Source organism: Bombina bombina, chromosome 2, assembly GCF_027579735.1.
Source record: "Bombina bombina isolate aBomBom1 chromosome 2, aBomBom1.pri, whole genome shotgun sequence".
NCBI lineage: Eukaryota > Metazoa > Chordata > Amphibia > Anura > Bombinatoridae > Bombina > Bombina bombina.
The window spans coordinates 1,062,141,759-1,062,163,244 of record NC_069500.1 but is presented as its reverse complement, the minus strand read 5'-3'; the positions used below and the strand labels follow the sequence as shown (position 1 = coordinate 1,062,163,244).

At 39.1% G+C, this 21,486-nt stretch overlaps 1 protein-coding gene across 1 annotated transcript in view; it reads left to right on the top strand.

The window, feature by feature from the left end:
* The window catches only part of MGARP (mitochondria localized glutamic acid rich protein), a 116,150-nt gene that overhangs the window by 17,990 nt on the left and 76,674 nt on the right, over positions 1-21,486 (top strand). Inside the window, exon 4 of the mRNA XM_053700208.1 lies at positions 7,133-7,357. Coding sequence (XP_053556183.1) covers positions 7,133-7,357 — 225 coding nt within the window. The remainder of the gene's footprint in view (positions 1-7,132; positions 7,358-21,486) is intronic.

Here is a 21,486-nt window from a genome sequence, read left to right as displayed (position 1 = left end):
GTAATTGTTTAAAAAAAATAGATAATCCCTTTATTACCCATTCCCCAGTTTTGTATAACCAACACGGTTATATTAATACACTTTTTACCTATGTAATTACCTTGTATCTAAGCCTCTGCAGACTGCCCCCTTATTTCAGTTCTTTTGACAGACTTGAATTTTGGCTAATCAGTGCTGACTTCTAGGTAAGTCCACAGGCGTGAGCACAGTTATCTTTATGGAGCACATGAACTAAGCCCCCTAGCAGTGAAAAACTGTCAAGATGCACTGAGATTAGAGGCGGCCTTAAAGAGCTTAACAATTAGCATATGAGCCTACCTAGGTTCAGCTTTCAACTAAGAATACCAAGAGAACAAAGCAAATTTGATGATAAAAAAAAATGGAAAGTTGTTTAAAATGACATGCCCTATCTGAATCATGAAAGTTTAATTTTGGCTAGACTGTCCCTTTAAATGTGGAGAAATGGCTGAAAACTCAGCACATCAGCAGCATCTCAGGTAAATGTTTAAAAGGTATCATGTAACATACAACATGGCTTAACATGCCAGAAGTGATTATTCTCATTTGCACCATACAACACTATACAGAGGAATATGGATTTTGATGATTTAATTACAGTTTTATGGTAGCAGGAAAAACTCATTTTTAGCATATGGTCTTCTTTAAGAGTATGGTTTTTATGTTTTACCATACAACCTGCTTTAACATGCCCATATGTTTATTCGCCTTGTTTTATAATAATAATGTACTAAGGAATATTGATTTTGGCTAGTTCCCAAGCAAACTGCTGAACTGACTGTAAACTACAATTTATTTTTGACAGTGTTTTGACACACGCTAGAAATGTAATTCCAAAAAAAATTGTACTTTCAAAAGAAAAAAAAATTGTATTGTATTTCCAAAAAATAAAAGTGTACTTCCAAAAAAGAAGATTGTACTTCCAAAAAAAAATTGTATTTGTAATTAAAGATTGGTATACTAACAAAAAAATTGTATTTGTAATTTAAGATTGGTATACTAACAAAAAAATTGTATTTGTAATTAAAGATTGGTATACTAACAAAAAAATTGCATTTGAAAATGTATATTTATATTTGTATGTTACAATTTATGTAGACTAATAAAGAATCACACACTACAGTATTGCCTTTTTGACAGCAATCTATTCCATATTATACCAGCATCCTGATTGCTGTTAACCTGTCAGTAAGAGTGTAGATCCACATGTAAGTTTGTTACATCTACACATAAAGAGACAGCAAAGTGGAGCACATCCTGTCTGTGGTCCAATTCCAGAAGTAAATGAATTAAAGCAGGTATCATCCGCACCTCTCAAGGATGAAGGGAAATCAAAAATAGTAAAAAATAACATTTATTTTAAAAATACAGAAGAGTGCCAAACATGTTTCGGGCCTATCCCTAGCCCTTGTTCACTGACATACACACATACTCCAACCAGACCACTATTTAAGACAAAAAAGTCTCTAATTAACTCCGATTAGATACCTGATTCAATTGCATTTTAAAGATACATCTCTGTATATTCACTGGCTGTTAAAACAGCCATTATATTTAAACTTGATATATAAATATTATTCAATAGTCATAATTAAATTTCTTACATATGTACATATCCATTGAAATCAACAACAACAACAAAGGATTATATAGCAGCTTTATATAGAAATACTCTTTACACAATAAATTCAGTTATGGAAATCTTTTCCCTTGTATACTATGTGTTATCATATTTACCCCTTACTCTATTAATGTGATGTCATTGAGAATTCACTTCAGTAAAACAAATTTACATCCATAATGGAATTTAAGCCATCTGGATGTTTAGATTGAAGCTTGAAGACCCATAGTACTTCTTTCTGATCCAATAACCTCTCCCTGTCACCCCCTCTCCTGTGCCTTGGGATATGATCAATACCTTATATTTGTAAAGCATGTCATTTGACTGATGTTCATATCTAAAGTGTTTGCCTATAGGGGTACTGCTATCAGGGTTGCTAATGTCTCTAAGATGTTGAAGAGCTCTGTCTCTCAGGGCACGTTTGGTGCGACCTAATACTGTTTATTACAGCCTTTACATGTCAACAAATATATAACATGTGTTGTGTTGCATGTTATATTATGTCTGATATCATATCCTTAGTTACTGTCGATTTAAATTTTGTTCCAGTTTTGATATATTGGCAAGTTTTACATATATTACCATTGCATTTATGACAACCTACTCGAGTGGGAAGCCAAGTATTGGATTTCTGGTTAGGTAGCATGGAAGGTGAAAGAATGGTTCTAAGTGTTTTTGCCCTCATAGTGGTGAAATGACAACCTTTGGATGAAATCACATTTAATTTCTTATCACCTTTTAAAATTGGAAGACAACTCTGAATAATATTTCTTACTTTATTATCTCTAAAGATGTGGCACATCTCCCAGAATCCCATTCAGAGATTAGCATAGGACGGTGCAAATTTGGCGCCCATGGCTGTGCCACACCTTTGGAGATAATATTGACTCTCAAAAAGAAAAAAATTGTGCGTGAGCAAATACTCTACAGTCAAACACAAAAATTGTATAGCGTCATCGTCATATAAAGAGGAAGTGTTCCAGAGCATTAAGACCCTTAGTATGAGGGATATATGTGTACAGTGATGATACATCAATAGTGATACACCTGTATGAATTCTTCCATTCAATACTCTCAATTGGCTTAATCAATGTAGTTGTATTTTTCAAATACCCAGGTAAATTCATAACAATTGGCTGTAAAAAGCTGTCCAATAGGTTGGAAATATTTTCATTAAGAGAACCTATACCTGCCAGAATATGGCGGACAGGAGGATTAATTATATTTTTGTGTAATTTTGGCAAATAGTGAAAGATGGGCATCACAGGACAATCAGGTATAAGGCTATCTGCCACCTTAGAAGTAAGGATACCATCATTTCTTGCCCCCTCCACTATTTGACGTAAAACAAATGCAAAGGAATCAGTAGGGTCAGACAAGAGAAGTTCGTAGGTTTGTGTATCGCTAAGTTGTCTATTAGCGTCTGTTTTATTCAACACCACAATATAAGCATATACACATAGATTTACTGGGAACACGCAGTTCCCATAGACCACAACGTAAAGGCACTTTTTAGTGATGTTTGTTTTCTAACACCCCCCTTCCCCCACCTTTACCCCCAAAATACTGTTCGTGGTAGCAATAACCAGCCACTTGTAATGGCTTGTTCTTTATCATGCGCCCGCAAATTTGCCCAAATTAGCGCTCCACTTGTAATCTAGCCCAAAGTTGTTATTAAAGAATAATTCTGATGAAAAGTGACATGCTCTGGTTTGTTGGAGCATGTAATTTCTGCATTACTTAGCTCATTGCGTGGTTAAACCTCACAAAGGTGTTAAATAAATGTAAATAGCCACTTGGGAACTGCAATTAGTGCATCTCTGACATTTGGTGAGTATTGGGCGACTGCTGTTCCTGCTCACCAATAGTATCCTCTTCGGCAGCTGTAAAGCTTGTGTTTCTGGGGCTGCATTTTACTTATGTTTTAAAGGGACAGTCAACACCAGAATTTTTGTTATTTAAAAAGATAGATAATCCCTTTATTACGCATTCCCCAGTTTTGCATAACCAACACAGTTATAATAATACAGGTTTTACTTCTGTAATAACCTTGTTTCTAAGACTCTGCAAACTGACCCCTTATTTCAATTCTTTTGACAGACTTGCATTTTAGCCAATCAGTGCTCACTCCTAGATAACTTCACATGCGTGAGCTCAATGTTATCTATATGAAACACATGAACTAACGCCCTCTAGTGGTGAAAAACTGTCAAAATGCATTCAGATTAGAGGCGGCCTTCAAGGTCTAAGAAATTAGCATATGAACCTCCTAGGTTTAGCTTTCAACTAAGTATACCAACAGAAAAAAGCAAAATTGGTGATAAAAGTAAATTGGAAAGTTGTTTAAAATTACATGCCCTATTTGAATCACGAAAGTTTATTTTGGACTTGACTGTCCCTTTAAACACACAGCTAAGCTTAGTAATGCAGAAATTACATGGTCTAATGAATCAGACTGTCCCTTTAATCTGGTATAATACATTTTTTACTCCTGATTAAGAGAATGCTGTTGAGTTTTAATTTTCTTTTTATTAATCAGAATATGTAATTTAATAAGTGACTTGTAATTCTTGGGTCAGTAGACAATTTGCTTATAACTTTAGGTTAGATGTGGAAACCCTTGCTGACAGGAATGTGTTTATTGGCTTTTAGGTACTAAGGGCTATATATTACAAGTGGAACAATATCCTTTGCACACAAGTGATATCAGGTTTTTGCGGCTGTTTACGCAAGTTAAATTCTGCTCGTATTACAAGTTGAAAGTAAATGCGAACGCGTGAGCGCAATTGCAATTTACGCTAGAATGATTACCATGACCTCAGACCTCTGTTTAACTGTTACACTCGACAAAAAAGTTTAAAAAAAAAACACAGAAAAAAATCATGTAAAAGGTACAATTACACTCATAATAAAACTATTAGATAAAAAATATTTAAAAAAAATGCATAAAAAAAGTTATAAAGGCTAAAAGATATGAGGTCTCAGCTGTAGGACTGCAAAGGGTTTTAACATAGAGATATATACATGCACATGTCTAAATATGTATGTATATATATGTTATGTGTGCATATGTATTTATATGTGTATATATGTATTTACAGACATATATACACATACCATTACCTACATATGTATATATATATATATATATATATATATAATAAGTGCACTGGAGCCCTTTGCAGTCAAGTAGATGAAAACATGAAAAATCATATTTATGTAATATTCATATTTAATAAAGTGTTATACTGTGTATTCACTGTAAATATTTTACATTTCACACATAGCAGAATACGTTCTATGTATTTTTAAATAGATATTCCTATATATATCTGAATTATAAGAGTATTGCATTGAGCAATGATACTTTTTTATTGGACTAACTATAGATTTATAAGTTGACATTCTTCCGAAAACTTGTCAACCTATAAATGTATAGTTAGTCCAATAAAAAAGTATAATTGCTCAATGCAATACTCTTGTTATTTTGATATCTAAATCTCTGGACTAACACAGCTACTCCAATCAACATATATATATATATATATATATATATATATATATATATATATATATATATATATATATTTCTACACCTATATATCATCATATATATATAGGTATAGATATATATTTGTGCAAAAATCCATCAGATATATATAGAGAAATATCTCTTTAAGAATAAATAGAACATATTCTGCTATGTGCAGAGCATTGGATTATGAAATATGCAATATTATTTTCTAATGTTGCGCTTTTAAATAACCACGATTGTGTTTGCACAACTTTTGGGTGTCAGGTTTTTTTTTTTTTAACTTTTTCGGCTACATTTAAGTCTATGGGGAATGCAATTTTGCGTTTGCAACTTCTATAAGTTTATTACAAATGCGAGAGCGCAAACTTTTTACTTTTAACATGAAAGCTGCCGCTCCATTCTTAATATGGCCCTAAATTTATCAGAGTAAGGTTAATCACAGAACTATAACCCGACAACATATGATGTTTAAAGGGACAGTCTAGGCTAAAATAAACTTTCATGATTCAGATAGGGCATGTCATTTTAAACAATTTTCCAATTTACTTTTATCACCAATTTTGCTTTGTTCTCTTGGTATTCTTAGTTGAAAGCTTAAGCTAGGAGGTTCATATGCTAATTTCTTAGACCTTGAAGCCCACCTCTTTCAGATTGCATTTTAACAGTTTCTCACCACTAGAGGGTGTTAGTTCACGTATTTCATATAGATAACACTGTGCTCGTGCACGAGAAGTTATCTGGGAGCAGGCACTGATTGGCTAGACTGCAAGTCTGTCAAAAGAACTGAAAAAGGGGCAGTTTGCAGAGGCTTAGATACAAGATAATCACAGAGGTTAAAAGTTTATTATTATAACTGTGTTGGTTATGCAAAACTGGGAAATGGGTAATAAAGGGATTATCTATCTTTTAAAACAATAAAAATTATGGTGTAGACTGTCCCTTTAAAAAGGTTTCTGCATTTAATTGATAAAAAGGAAAATCGAACAAGTAAGGAATTATTCCCTACATACAACTAAAATATAAATAAAATGTGATGGAAGGTTTGCTCAGTGTCAATTAAATTAAAATAGATCTATTGACGCTCATAGGGTAAAAGGGTATTTCACTACTGGGTCTCTTGCCCTCTGGTCAATAGTGGTCCCTTTCATGATCTGCAAATGATCACAGAACAAAGAGTACCCCCTCAATCAATATGTTTTATTGACAAGACACACTGGAATATGTTAAATGCATGTAATATAGTCTGAAACTATCACAGTCTCAAGAAAGATAAACCGACAAGCTTTTACTTTTGAAACCCCTCAATTATTTTTTAGACATGGAAAAACAACCGGGGAGACTAAAAGAAATAGTCTGATATTTGCCTTAGGAATGCTGACACTTTAAATTACATGATTAGGCTCACCAATGTTCTTTGGTGACCAGTGTTCCCTCTAAGGCCAGTTTTTATGTGTGGCCCAGCAGTGAAACAGTTAATAATGGAATCATACCTTGCAGTCTGCATTGTGCGGTGTTTGCTAATTGTAGGGTGTGTTTACCTAATTAACTGTTTCACTGCTGGGCCGCAAACAAAACTGTATTAGAGAAGTGATCGACAAATGTGTTTAAATTTTAGGAGTCAGTAAGAATATTTAAGAGCCACACATACTTATAGGAGCTAGACAGTGGCATTTGAATATAAATCTATGGAGAAAAACCCCAAATGTTAGGAGCCAGGGGTAAAATTCTAGGGGCTAGTTGCTGCCTGACTCCTGGGTTTGTCGAGCCCTGCCTTTGAGAGAACACTGTTGGGGACTGAGTTTCTATGTTTAATATCTTCCTTTACATATACAGGATACATGTAGGCTATACTTACCATTTTGCAAGAGTGATTGGTGCTGTAGAGAAGTGTTATTTTTTATGTTTTATGCTGTTACTGTGGTTGTCTCATACTTACTCACATCCTTTAAATGGTATAGAGGCTGAGGCCAGTGACGTCTCTGAGGTCAATGAGGAGGCTGCTGATGTTGCTACACTTGAGGCTGTAGCGGTGGCTGTTGAAGAAGTTACTGAGCAGGAAGCGCTACCGACAGAATCTTCAGAGACGCAAGAGGTGGTTGTTGAAGTAGTGGAAATGCCAGCTGCTACAGAGCATGCAGAAGAGATTGAGCCAACGCCAAACGCTGAGGATGCCCCAGCACAAGGTTAAGACCTAAATATGCTATTAAGATGAGTAAAATTGAATGCTAGTGAATACAAAGGGACAAATGTAATAGAAAAGTTATGTCTTTATAAAATATAGTAGAAGCCATTTGACTGCCCCTATTTTCCCTTTGCAGGGATAAACTAATAGGATTTTAAACCTGGGAAAACTTAGATTAAAATATGGTGGCATGCTTTATAGAACACTTTACACATATTTCATTGATATTAAAACTACTAATATAATTTAAAAAATCTATTGTCAGGGTAATTTTGCTTTGAATACATCATTATATCTAAGATTTGTTTAGTGTTTAATTTAGCTTTAAAAATATTTTTGTTACTTTTTTTCACAACAGGTGCAAGATTTTTACCTTCCCAGGTGCCTCTTAAACAAACTGCACCTTACTCCTACTATTTATTGACCAACTTGACACTTAACTCTTGAGTTTTTACTGCTCCTCACAATGCAGTGCGCACCTGTGATCATACAGTGTCAGAAACAGTTTTCTGTACACTGGCCTAGATTTATTGTAAGCCTCTCTACAGTTGCCGATTTCTCCAATGTCACGTGTCGTCAGTCCCTTCTTATTATTCTTATTTGTGGACTGAATGTTTTAAGCTTTATTGAATATTATAAGAGGGTATCAAACAATCAAAGTGAAACAAGGGAATGTGACATATCTTATCAAACAGGTTCTAATGTGCAACTGAAAGCATTCTACATATGGCCATTACCCAGACCTCAGCCACTGGCCTCTATTTATCAAGGTCTGGCGAACCTGATCCGACAGGGCGGATCAGGTCCGCCAGACCTCGCCGAATACGGCGAGCAATACGCTCGCCGTATTCAGCATTGCACCAGCAGCTCACAAGAGCTGCTGGTGCAACGCCGCACCCTGCAGACTCGCGGCCAATGGGCCGCCAACAGGGGGTGTCAATCAACCAGATCGTAATTCAATCGGGTTGATTTCCGGCGATGTCTGTCCGTCTGCTCAGAACAAGTGGACATGTTATGGAGCAGCGGTCTTTGTGACCGCTGCTTCATAACTGCTGTTTCTGGCGAGCCATTCGGAGCTTGATAGATAGGCCCAATGTCACCTACACTAATCCTCTATCTTGCCTCATTTGAAACACGCTAATTATCTCCATACTGGCTTATTCTTGCCCTCTTGGTTTGGATCCTATGTATATGCTTATGGATCTGTATGAATATGCAGGTTTGTGACTCTAACCTTGCTAAATTATTAAAAATATTTCTCTTGTAAAGGTGTATCCAGTCCATGGATTCATCCATTACTTGTGGGATATTCTCCTTCCCAACAGGAAGCTGCAAGAGGACACCCACAGCAGAGCTATCTATATAGCTCCTCCCCTAACTGCCACCCCCAGTCATTCTCTTGCAGCTCTTGACAAGAAAGGAAGTATCAAGAGAGATGTGATGACTTAGTGTAGTTTTTACCTTCAATCAAAAGTTTGTTATTTTTAAACGGTACCGGCGTTGTACTGTTTTACTCTCAGGCAGAAATTAGAAGAAGAATCTGCCTGGAGGTTTGATGATCTTAGCGGTTTGTAACTAAGGTCCATTGCTGTTCTCACACATAACTGAAGAGTATGGAAAGAAAACTTTAGTTGGTGGGACGGTCTGCAGATTGCCTGCTTTGAGGTATGTTCAGTATATTTTTTTCTAGAGAGATGATAAGTTCTAGAAAATGCTGACAGTGCCTGGTATATTTAAGGTAAGCCTGATACAGTGATTTAACAACAACTGGGATCATGCTTGCAAAAAGGGATAATATTCATATTAATTCTTATATTACATAGTGTAAAAACGTTTACATGATTTATAAAAATAAAAACGTTTTTTCTCTGAGGGTGATAAATCTTTATTTGGGGCCTAGTTTCCACATGGCTTGTTAGATTACTCCTAGGAGTACTTTTTTAAGGCCCTCTGACTTTGAGTGCATGGTGGGAGGGGCCTATTTTCGTTTTCAGTCTGAGACATCCAGCTTCCCTGAAGGAGTCCTCTGGCTTATAGGACCTCTATAGAGGGTTTTGTTCCTGCAAAAATCGTTTTTAAGGGCAGGTAGGAGCCACAGCAGATAACAGGTTTAATGTTTTTCTAATTCGTTTTTGGGCCTGAGGGGTTAATCATCCATTTGCAAGTGGGTGCAATGCTGTTTTAGTCCCTTATACACACTGTAAAAATTTCGGAGTTTACTACTTTTTTTCACTGTTTTGCAGTTTATGTGGTAGTTTTTTTCTCTTAAAGGCACAGTACCGTTTTTTATTATTGCTTTTTTCACATTTATTAAAGTGTTTTCCAAGCTTGCTGGTCTCATTACTAGTCTGTTAAACATGTCTGACATAGAGGAAACTCCTTGTTCATTATGTTTAGAAGCCATTGTGGAACCCCCTCTTAGAATGTGTACCAAATGCACTGACCTTTCTATAAGTTTTAAAGATTTATCACCTGAGGTTTCTGAGACTGACAAAAGGGAGGTTATGCCATCTAGCTCTCCCCACGTGTCAGAACCTATAACTCCCGCTCAAGGGACGCCAAGTACATCTAGCGCGTCCAATGCGTTTACTTTACAAGACATGGCGGCAGTTATGAATCATACCCTCACAGAGGTGTTGTCCAAACTGCCAGGGTTACAAGGAAAGCGAGACAGCTCTGGGGCTAAAACAAATACAGAGCTTTCTGACGCTTTAGTAGCTATGTCTGATGTACCCTCACAATGTACAGAAGCCAAAGCAGGAGAGCTTCTATCTGTGGGTGACATTTCTGATTCAGGGAAGGCGTTACTTCAGTCTGACTCTAAAATGACAGCATTTAAATTTAAGCTTGAACACCTCCGCGTGTTGCTCAGGGAGGTTTTAGCGACTCTGGATGACTGTGACACTGTTGTAGTCCCAGAGAAATTGTGTAAAATGGACAAATACTTTGCAGTGCCTGTTTACACTGATGTTTTTCCAATCCCTAAGAGGTTTTCAGAAATTATTACTATGGAATGGGATAGACCAGGTGTGCCGTTCTCTCCCCCTCCTGCTTTTAAGAAAATGTTTCCTATAGATGCCGCTACACGGGACTTGTGGCAGACGGTCCCAAAGGTGGAGGGAGCAGTCTCTACCCTAGCTAAGCGTACAACTATTCCTGTCGAGGACAGTTGTGCTTTCCTAGATCCTATGGATAAGAAATTAGAGGGTTTCCTTAAGAAAATCTTTATACAACAAGGTTTTATTCTCCAGCTTCTTGCATGCATTGCCCCAGTCACTGCTGCAGCGGCTTTCTGGTTCGAGTCTCTGGAGGAGGCTTTACAGGTAGAGACCCCGTTGGATGATATCCTTGACAGGCTTAAAGCTCTTAAGTTAGCCAATTCATTTATTTCTGACGCCGTTTTTCATTTAACCAAGCTAACGGCTAAAAATTTAGGTTTTGCCATTCAGGCACGTAGGGCGCTATGGCTTAAATCCTGGTCAGCTCATGTCACTTCAAAGTCTAAACTTCTCAAGATTCCCTTCAAAGGGCAGAACCTATTTGGGCCTGGACTGAAGGAGATCATTTCTGATATTACTGGAGGAAAAGGCCACACCCTTCCCCAGGATAGGTCCAACAAGTTAAGGACCAAACAGACTAATTTTCGTTCCTTTCGAAACTTCAAGAGTGGCGCAGCTTCATCTTCCTCTTCTACAAAACAAGAGGGAAATTTTGCCCAGTCCAAGCCAGTCTGGAAACCTAACCAGGCTTGGAACAAGGGGAAACAGGCTAAAAAGCCTGCTGCTGCCTCTAAGACAGCATGAAGGAATAGCCCCCGATCCGGGACCGGATCTAGTGGGGGGCAGACTTTCTCTTTTCGCCCAGGCTTGGGCAAGAGACGTCCAGGATCCCTGGGCTCTGGAGATTGTTTCCCAGGGATATCTTCTGGATTTCAAAGCTTCATCTCCTAAGGGGAGATTTCATCTCTCACAATTATCTGCAAACCAGATAAAGAGAGAGGCATTCTTACATTGCGTTCAAGACCTACTAGTTATGGGAGTGATCCACCCAGTTCCAAAGGAGGAACAGGGGCAGGGCTTCTATTCAAATCTGTTTATAGTTCCCAAGAAAGAGGGAACTTTCAGACCAATCTTGGATCTCAAGATCCTAAACAAATTTCTCAGGGTCCCATCCTTCAAGATGGAGACTATTCGAACCATCCTACCTATGATCCAGGAGGGTCAGTATATGACTACTGTGGATTTAAAGGATGCTTATCTACATATTCCGATACACAGGGATCATCATCAGTTTCTCAGGTTTGCCTTCCTAGACAGGCATTACCAGTTTGTGGCTCTTCCCTTCGGGTTAGCCACGGCACCAAGAATCTTTACGAAGGTTCTAGGGTCCCTTCTGGCGGTTCTAAGACCGCGGGGTATAGCAGTAGCCCCTTACCTAGACGACATCCTGATACAGGCGTCAACTTTTCAAATCGCCAGGTCCCATACGGACATTGTTCTGGCATTCCTAAGGTCTCACGGGTGGAAGGTGAATGAAGGAAAGAGTTCTCTCTCACCTCTCACAAGAGTTTCCTTCCTAGGAACTCTGATAGATTCAGTAGAAATGAAGATTTATCTGACAGAGGTCAGGTTGTCAAAACTTCTAACTTCCTGCCGTGCTCTTTATTCCATTTCTCGTCCGTCAGTGGCTCAGTGTATGGAGGTAATCAGATTAATGGTAGCGGCAATGGACATAGTTCCGTTTGCCCGCCTACATCTCAGACCACTGCAACTTTGACATGCTCAATCAGTGGAATGGGGATTACACAGATTTGTCCCCTCTACTAAATCTGGATCAAGAGACCAGGGATTCTCTTCTCTGGTGGCTATCTCGGGTCCATCTGTCCAAGGGAATGAGTTTCCGCAGGCCAGAATGGACTATAGTAACGACAGATGCCAGCCTTCTGGGCTGGGGTGCAGTCTGGAACTCCCTGAAGGCTCAGGGTTTGTGGACTCAGGAGGAGACCCTCCTTCCGATAAACATTCTGGAACTAAGAGCGATATTCAGTGCTCTTCAGGCTTGGCCTCAGCTAGCTGCGGTCAGGTTCATCAGATTTCAGTCGGACAACATCACGACTGTAGCCTATATCAACCATCAGGGGGGAACAAGGAGCCCCCTGGCAATGTTGGAGGTTTCAAAGATAATTCTATGGGCAGAGGTTCACTCTTGCCAACTCTCAGCTATCCATATCCCAGGAGTAGATAACTGGGAGACGGATTTTCTAAGTCGGCAGACTTTTCATCCGGGGGAGTGGGAGCTCCATCCGGAGGTATTTGCCCAGTTGATCCAACTTTGGGGCAAATCAGAACTGGATCTCATGGCGTCTCGTCAGAACGCTAAGCTTCCTTGTTACGGGTCCAGGTCCAGGGATCCCAAGGCAACGCTGATAGAGGCTCTAGCAGCGCCCTGGTCCTTCAGCCTGGCTTATGTGTTTCCACCGTTTCCTCTGCTCCCTCGTCTGATTGCCAAGATCAAGCAGGAGAGAGCTTCGGTGATCTTGATAGCCCCTGCGTGGCCACGCAGGACTTGGTATGCAGATCTGGTGGACATGTCATCCTTTCCACCATGGACTCTGCTGCTAAGGCAGGACCTTCTACTTCAAGGTCCCTTCAAACATCCAAATCTAATTTTTCTACGTCTGACTGCTTGGAGATTGTACGCTTGATTCTATCAAAGCGTGGTTTTTCCGAATCGGTCATTGATACCTTAATTCAGGCTCGAAAGCCTGTCACCAGGAAAATCTATCATAAGATATGGTGTAAATATCCTCATTGGTGTGAATCCAAGGGTTACTCATGGAGTAAGGTCAGGATTCCTAGGATATTATCTTTTCTCCAAGAAGGATTGGAGAAGGGTTTGTCAGCTAGTTCCTTAAAGGGACAGATTTCTGCTCTGTCTATTCTTTTGCACAAAAGTCTGGCTGAGGTTCCAGACGTTCAGGTGTTTTGTCAGGCTTTAGTTAGGATAAAGCCTGTGTTTAAACCTGTTGCTCCACCATGGAGTTTAAATTTAGTTCTTAAAGTTCTTCAAGGGGTTCCGTTTGAACCTTTGCATTCCATAGATATTAGCTTTTATCTTGGAAAGTTCTGTTTTTAGTAGCTATCTCTTCGGCTCAAAGAGTTTCGGAGTTATCTGCTTTACAGTGTGATTCCCCTTATCTGATTTTCCATGCAGATAAGGTAGTGTTACGTACCAAACCTGGGTTTCTTCCTAAGGTGGTATCTAATAAGAATATCAATCAGGAGATTGTTGTTCCTTCTCTATGTCCTAATCCTTCTTCAAAGAAGGAACGTCTATTACACAATCTTGATGTGGTTCGTGCTTTAAAGTTTTATTTACAAGCTACGAAGGATTTTCGTCAAACATCTGCTTTGTTTGTTGTCTACTCTGGACAGATGAGAGGCCAAAAGGCTTCGGCAACTTCTCTTTCTTTTTGGCTAAGAAGTATAATACGCTTAGCTTATGAGACTGCTGGCCAGCAGCCTCCTGAAAGAATTACAGCTCATTCTATTAGAGCTGTAGCTTCCACATGGGCTTTTAAACATGAGGCCTCTGTTGAACAGATTTGTAAGGCGGCAACTTGGTCTTCGCTTCATACCTTTTCTAAATTCTATAAATTTGATACTTTTGCTTCTTCGGAGGCTGTTTTTGGGAGAAAGGTCTTACAGGCAGTGGTGTCTTACATTTAACTTCCTGCCTTGTCCCTCCCTTCATCCGTGTCCTAAAGCTTTGGTATTGGTATCCCACAAGTAATGGATGAACCAGTGGACTGGATACACCTTTACAAGAGAAAACAAAATTTATGCTTACCTGATAAATTTATTTCTCTTGTGGTGTATCCAGTCCACGACCCGCCTTGTCATTTTAAGGCAGGTGTTTTTTATTTTTAAACTACAGTCACCACTGCACCCTATAGTTTCTCCTTTTTTTCTTGCTTGTCTTCGGTCGAATGACTGGGGGTGGCAGTTAGGGGAGGAGCTATATAGACAGCTCTGCTGTGGGTGTCCTCTTGCAGCTTCCTGTTGGGAAGGAGAATATCCCTCAAGTAATGGATGAACCCGTGGACTGGATACACCACAAGAGAAATAAATTTATCAGGTAAGCATAAATTTTGTTTTTTAGAAATAATTTATGTAAAAAAAAAAATCATAAATCATTGCGAAACCTCACTTGGAAAGTGTTGGGGGCACGCCAGCTGTATATAACCTTTTATAAAACTTTTCATATATCCAATTTTCAGCTCACCTTTTTTAGCTACACTGTTCATAGTAATGTTTAGATGCATTTGTTTCGGTCTTAATAAAGATGTTTCTAAACTGATTAAGTGAGAATGAATATATCTCGGTCAGTAGCATGATTTATAGCAGGACCTTCTAGCTGCCTCACCAGCTTTTTTTTTTTTTTGTAATGATCTTTCTCTCTAACCTTGCTACTGCATTACCCAGACTAGGGCTGCCCCCTTACCAGGACTTTACTGGTATGGCGACTTATAGATTAAATATAGCGAGAAAACCCCTAATATAAAGCTTTCATTGTTTGAGAGAACTGATCATGGAAAACATGGTCCCTTTAACCTTTTAATGCCATTATGGCGTTCTAGTCCGTCCTAACTGCGCTGCGCTTTAGCGCCAGCCGTTTGGCTTTCCTGAAGCCAACGGCGCTTCCTGGATGTGATTGTGGTCTGTAGGGCATGCCTTGCGTCATAGGGACGCCCCCCTGACCCAATCCCATAACTGAAATCTCGCGTGCACGATCGCGGGACTACAATTTGTCTACATCGGAACGTTGTGACCCTGTCATGAAAGGGTTAAACGAATATTGTTTGTTGCTGGTTGTTGTTACATAATACAAATATTTATGGTTGTTATTGTCTGGGGTTGTCATGTTCCTTGTTCAGAGGAGAATTGCCTGGTATTTCGGGGCTGGACTGACCTTACTTGGCAGGATCAGACTGATATACTTCAGGAAAGTTTTCCTCTGTGAAAAGCACACTGGTCTAAAAGAGGCTGCTTCTGGGTGGTAAATCACCATAGAACTAGCTGATGAGCTGTTGTTCCTTCCTGGTAGAGTGCTTCTCTCTTTGTATGTTATTATTTATATTTACTTATTTGCAGCAGAAGATGTAACCCTGACGTACACAGACTACATTGATGTAAAATAAACGTGAGATGTAGAGAACATTGTGGAGAGAAGATCATGGGAGGTTTAAAGGGACAGTAACTTATCTAGATAACTGTAGACATAACTGTCCCTAATTGGACTAAGCAGAGGTGATAAGATCATAGGAGCTGCAAAACAATATTTTTTTAACAATATTATAGTGGCTAGCTGTGTTTTCTCCAGTAACAATTATTTATTGGCTCCTCCAAATAAAGCATATGGTAGGTGGAGTTTGTCTATTGAAAATCAATTGCAGCAAGCACAGTGTTAATGCCTTAAAAAATATATGTATGTTAATATTGAAAAACTGCAGAAATATCTTGTAATTGCTATGTGTTTACTGTCTATTTAATTATGATTCATATAATGCATAAAGGAAGGAATTCAGCGATAGGAAGGGGTGTTATTTCAGTTGAAATGTTCACGGGGATGCAGAGAGAACAGGAGAGAACAGGGATGCCCTGCCAATTCCATAGTATTGCATATGGTTGAAGGGAAATGGAAATTGTCAGAGAAATAGTGAGATATTTTGGTCAGCAAATAGAGATTAACTGGTAGATTGCAAATCTCAGTCTAAATGGGGGTGCAGATGGTGTAAATCTTATGTAAAAGTAAATGTAAAGAGACATTTTGGCTCCTATGGATATTCTGATTAAATAACTGATTTGTGCTGGTTCAAAAATATTTATGTCAACAGAGCATGGGAGTCATCTACACAGACAATTATCTTAAGGTCATAGAGCAGTTATCATTATCTCTTGTTTACGTGTGGTTAATTTTTGTTTTAAACCTCAACTTCATACCAAGAAGTACCTACCAGTAATGTTCTACACTTTAAACAGGAATCAGAGATTGATGAGACATTTAATTTTCTTTTGTTTTCATGTTATGTCAACATTCCTATTATCTTCCCATTTGTCTTTGCTGTTTACAAACAATAGAATACGTCTGGTTGTACTGTGGCATCCCTCTGATCTCAAGAAGATATACTGGTACTTGAGAAGTGCAACCGAGAAACAGTGTAAAGATAAGTCCACCTCCAGCACCATGCTTCCTATTCTGATATCCAACAGGACTGTGGAATGTCCAGAAAACATTTCTTGCAAAACTTTATAAATGTCTATCATAGATATGAAAGAATACATTATGTATACAGTGTGTGTATATATATATATATATATATATACACATACAGTATATATATATGTATACACACACACATACCTTGTTTTATTGCGCTTTGCTTTATTGCACTTCGCAGATATTGCTCTTTTTAGAAATTGAATGTTTGTGACAACCCTGTGTCAAGCACATATAAATACACATGAATACACAAATATATACACCTATATATAAATATATACAGTATATATATACACACCACCAGCAAAAAGGTTATGACTCACTGAAGGCTCAGATGATAGTTAGCATTTTTTAGCAATAAAGTATTTTTTAATTAAGGTATGTGCATTGTTTTATTTAGACATAATGCTATTGCAATTGAATACCCAGAAAATGTATGACTATCGACCCTGCACTACTGTGTGTTTAACCTCAAACACACAGTAGAAATATAGCTTGGGACTCACAGAGCACTACTGGTATCAAGCTGAAATCACCTCTGATCAAATCAGCAGCACTAGTTCCACATCTGAGTCATGACTGGTGCTGATGATTTGACTTGCCTCAGAGCAGTGCTGGTCCCGAGCAGAAATCACCACTGATCCAATCAGCAGTGCTAGTTCCACATCTGAGTTGTGTGACTGGCCTGCTGATTTGACTTGCCTCAGAGCAGTGCTGGTCCCGAGCGGAAATAACCACTGATCCAATCAGCAGCGCTAGTTCCACATCTGAGTCGTGTGACTGGCGCTGCTGATTTGACTCACATTGCAGTGCCGGTCTTGAGCAGTATTTCTGCTGTGTCACACAGTAGTCTAGGGTCAGTCATCTTAAAATGATATTCTCTAATGGATTAGAACATGTGATTTTTTATTATAAGGGCTCTTTAATTATTTAAATGGTTTGCACTGTGCCTGTTATAAGTGATAACAACTATAAGGCCTTTTTTGAGGACATAAGGCCTTATTTGTGGCTGTAGTGCCACTGTTGGCCATCACTGTACTAGGGTGTCCTGGTGCCCGTGGTTAGGAATCACTGATTAGTGTACTTTTTCTTAGCATTGTTTTGCTGCATCTCACAATTCACATCTCTGTGGTATCATTTCTCTACTTTAGCCAAGCTCTTTGAAGTATCAGACAGATCAGTCAGATAAGATATTTTTGTTTGCCAGATATCCCTTGTAAACAAGATAGCTACTTGTCACACTCTAGACGCTCATGTTATTTAGTTTTTTGCCCATTATAAGCCTTCCAGTGGTAGAAAGGACTTTTAAATAAAGATTTACATTGTTAGAACAAACAAACATATCTTTTAACAACACTGTAAAAACTATTGTTGCCTTACACACATTAATCTAAAAAGTTGATGAAGTTAATATCAAGTACTGATTTAAACATCTCATGTTGTTTTATATACATGCAAAGTCTGTAAGGGGGGAGTGTAGCAATCTGTGTTAAATTCTTTTTAGTTTGCTTTTATAAGCATTTGAAACATTTTATCTTCTATAGATAGCACATGTGCTATTCACCTATAAGAAAGCTATTTTCATTATCTATTCTAATTCCCTTGAAAGAACATTAAAGGATCATTAAATACTGTAAAATTGCATAATTAACATTATGCATAATAAAATTATAATGCAGTAACACTCTGAATTTCAAGTAAGCAGTAGATTTTTTTTGACAAATGTATTTCTTTCCTAAGACATGGAGAGTCCACAACGTCATTCCAATTACTAGTGGGATATTCATTCCTGGCCAGCAGAAGGAGGCAAAGAGCACCACAGCAAAACTGTTAATCGTCACTTCCCTTACCCATAACCCCCAGTGATTCCTTTTGCCTCTGTCAAAGGAGGAGGTAAAGTTTGGTGTCTGAAGATATTTATTCCTTTTTTGGGTACTTTTCCCTGCAAGCAAGGATTTGGGTTTAGCTGAGTCCATGTCAATCTCTTGAGTAAGAGATTGCCGGACAGCTAGTTTGCAGGAAAGTGCTTTTGTCTTCTAGGTGTTGGAGACTTGCACTTCAGAAAAATAGTTAACTCTGCAGTAATATTGGTGCATGATAAATCCTTTATAGATAGGATTTACTGGGGCAGTGTGCAGGCACATATTGTATGTGGAGACTAGCAGGCCCATTTATCAAGCTCCGTACGGAGCTTGAAGGGCCGTGTTTCTGGCGAGTCTTCAGACTCGCCAGAAACACAAGTTATGAAGCAGCGGTCTAAAGACCGCTGCTCCATAACCCTGTCCGCCTGCTCTGAACAGGCGGACAGGAATCGCAGGACATCAACCCGATCGAATACGATCGGGTTGATTGACAGCTCCCTGCTGGCGGCCGATTGGCCGCGAGTCAGCAGGGGGCGGCGTTGCACCAGCAGCTCTTTTATCAATTTATCATTCAGTCCGCAAGCCCTTTGATAAATGGGCCTGTAGGAGTTAATCTTCCCTTAAAGGAGCAGTAAACCTAGAAAATGTTATATAATTCTGCACATAGTGCAGAATTATATAACATTATATTAGTGCTAGCTTTATGTAACATAATATTGCCGGTGAAATTTTTATTAAAAAAAATAGTTTTTTTCAGACCTGCCCTCTGTGCTCTACTGAGCGGGTCTGGTTTTCACTCTGAGCACATCTGGGCAGCTGTCTGACAGCGGGAGAGAGCTACATTAAGTGTAATGGCGCGATCGGGCCGGGCTGTGACTAGACAGCTGCCCAGATGCGCTCAGAGGGAAAACCAGACCCGCTCAGTAGAGCACAGAGGGCGGGTCTGAAAAACCCTCTTTTTTAATAAAAATTATTAATTATATTAAGTTACATAAAGCTAGCACTAATAATGTTATATAATTCTGCACTATGTGCAGAATTATATAACATTTTCTAGGTTTACTGGCTCTTAAATATTAGGGACGTTTCCTCTGTGGCTCTTTCATTTTATTCACTCTTGTAGTGTTGACAAGTGTTTAAATTAGGCATTTTATTAGTTGCGCAAGAATGGTAGGGCACAATTTATTGAGGCTTGTATTGTGACTCTGCAGTTTCTTGGAACACGCGCTTTTAGTTTGCTGCACAGTTCCTGTTTGCCTGTCATGTGACTTCCCACTCATCCGACTCGGAGCGGAGTGGCATCGCTTCTTATAAGCTTCTTCTGTGTCGGCTTGTTGAAGGAGTCGCTCGTAAGCAGCCTCTATGCATCTGACTAATTGTGGATCCTCTGAGAGTTACGGTAGGGCACCTCAGACTGTCTGAGGTGTAGAGGTACTGAGATTATATTAGCATGTATAACGCTCTGAGGGGATAAAGACTTTTTATTAAAGTGACAGTCTTTTTCATAATTTTAGTTATTCTTTTATTTTGGGGGAATTTTTCTATTATGCAGCTATGGACATGGAACAGGAATCGGTTTCTTTTGATAGATGCTTATTATGTTTAGAGACTCAAATTGTTTTGCCTATGCAATGGTGTGCTACATGTTTAGCTAGAACGCTAGAGTGTAAAGATAAATGATTGCCCTCTGAGCCTATTGTCTCCCAGGATAATGCTGGTCAGGTTATGCTGCAGCTTTCTCCTCAAACGTCCCAAGCCTCAATGGCATCACATACAGTGCCATGCAGTTCCTCTCAGCCTCCTGGTGGCGTATATTTACCCGTAGATTTTGCTGCACAGATATCTTCTGCGGTATCTGCGGCATTATCTGCTTTTCCCTTTTTTCTGATAGTAAGGTGTCTGTCACCTCTGCTGCTGCGAATGTTGACCTCCATTTTGGATGAGGAGGATACCTCGGTAGCTTCTGAGGGTGAAATCTCAGATTCGGACAGTATAATTCCTTTGACTGACTCTGAAGAGGTAAACTTCAGATTTAAGCTTGAACACCTCCGTTTATTGTTAAAGGAGGTACAGGCTACTTTGGACAAATCCGATTCTTCTGTCGCTGTCAAGCCTAAGAAATCTAGTAAACTTAAATACTATAATGTTCCTTCCTCTGTGGAAGTGTTTCCTGTTCCAGACCGTGTGTCGGAGATCATTGCACAGGAGTGGGATACCTTTCTCCCTGTCTCCCGTTTTTAAAAAGATGTTTCCTGTTGCTTACTCCATTCGAGACTCATGGTGCACAGTGCCTAAGGTAGAAGGGGCTATTTCTACTCTGGCTAAGAGAACCACTATCCCTATTGAGGATAGCTGTTCTTTTAAGGATCCTATGGACAAAAAGCTGGAGGCTTATTTAAAGAAAATGTATGTGCATCAGGGTCTACAATGGGAACCTGCTGTTTGTATTGCCACAGTAGCAAGTGCAGCATCTTATTGGTGTGATGCCTTTTCTGAATTGATTTTAGAGGAGACTTCGTTGGAGGAGATCCAAGATAGGATTAAGGCCCTCAAATTAGCCAATTCCTTTATCTCTGATGCTAACATTCAAATCATTAGACTGGGAGCCAAGATGTCTGGCATCACTATACTAGCCCGCAGGGCTCTGTGGCTGAAATCTTGGTCAGCTGATGTTACCTCCAAGTCTAAGCTTCTTTTGCTACCTTACAAGGGTAAGACCCTGTTTGGTCCTGGTCTGGCAGAAATAATTTCTGAAATTACAGGTGGAAAGGAGTCCTTTCTTCCCCAAGATATTCTAATTGTGGTTCCTTTCGTAACCTCAAGAGTCAGAATTCTTCCTCTTCCTCCTCCAAGCCGGAGCAGTCCAAGGCGCCTATTTATCAATGTGCAAGCGGACATGATACGAAGTAGTGTATCATGCCTGCCGCACATTGATAAATGCCAACAGCATACGCTGTCGGCATTTATCATTGCACCAGCAGTTCTT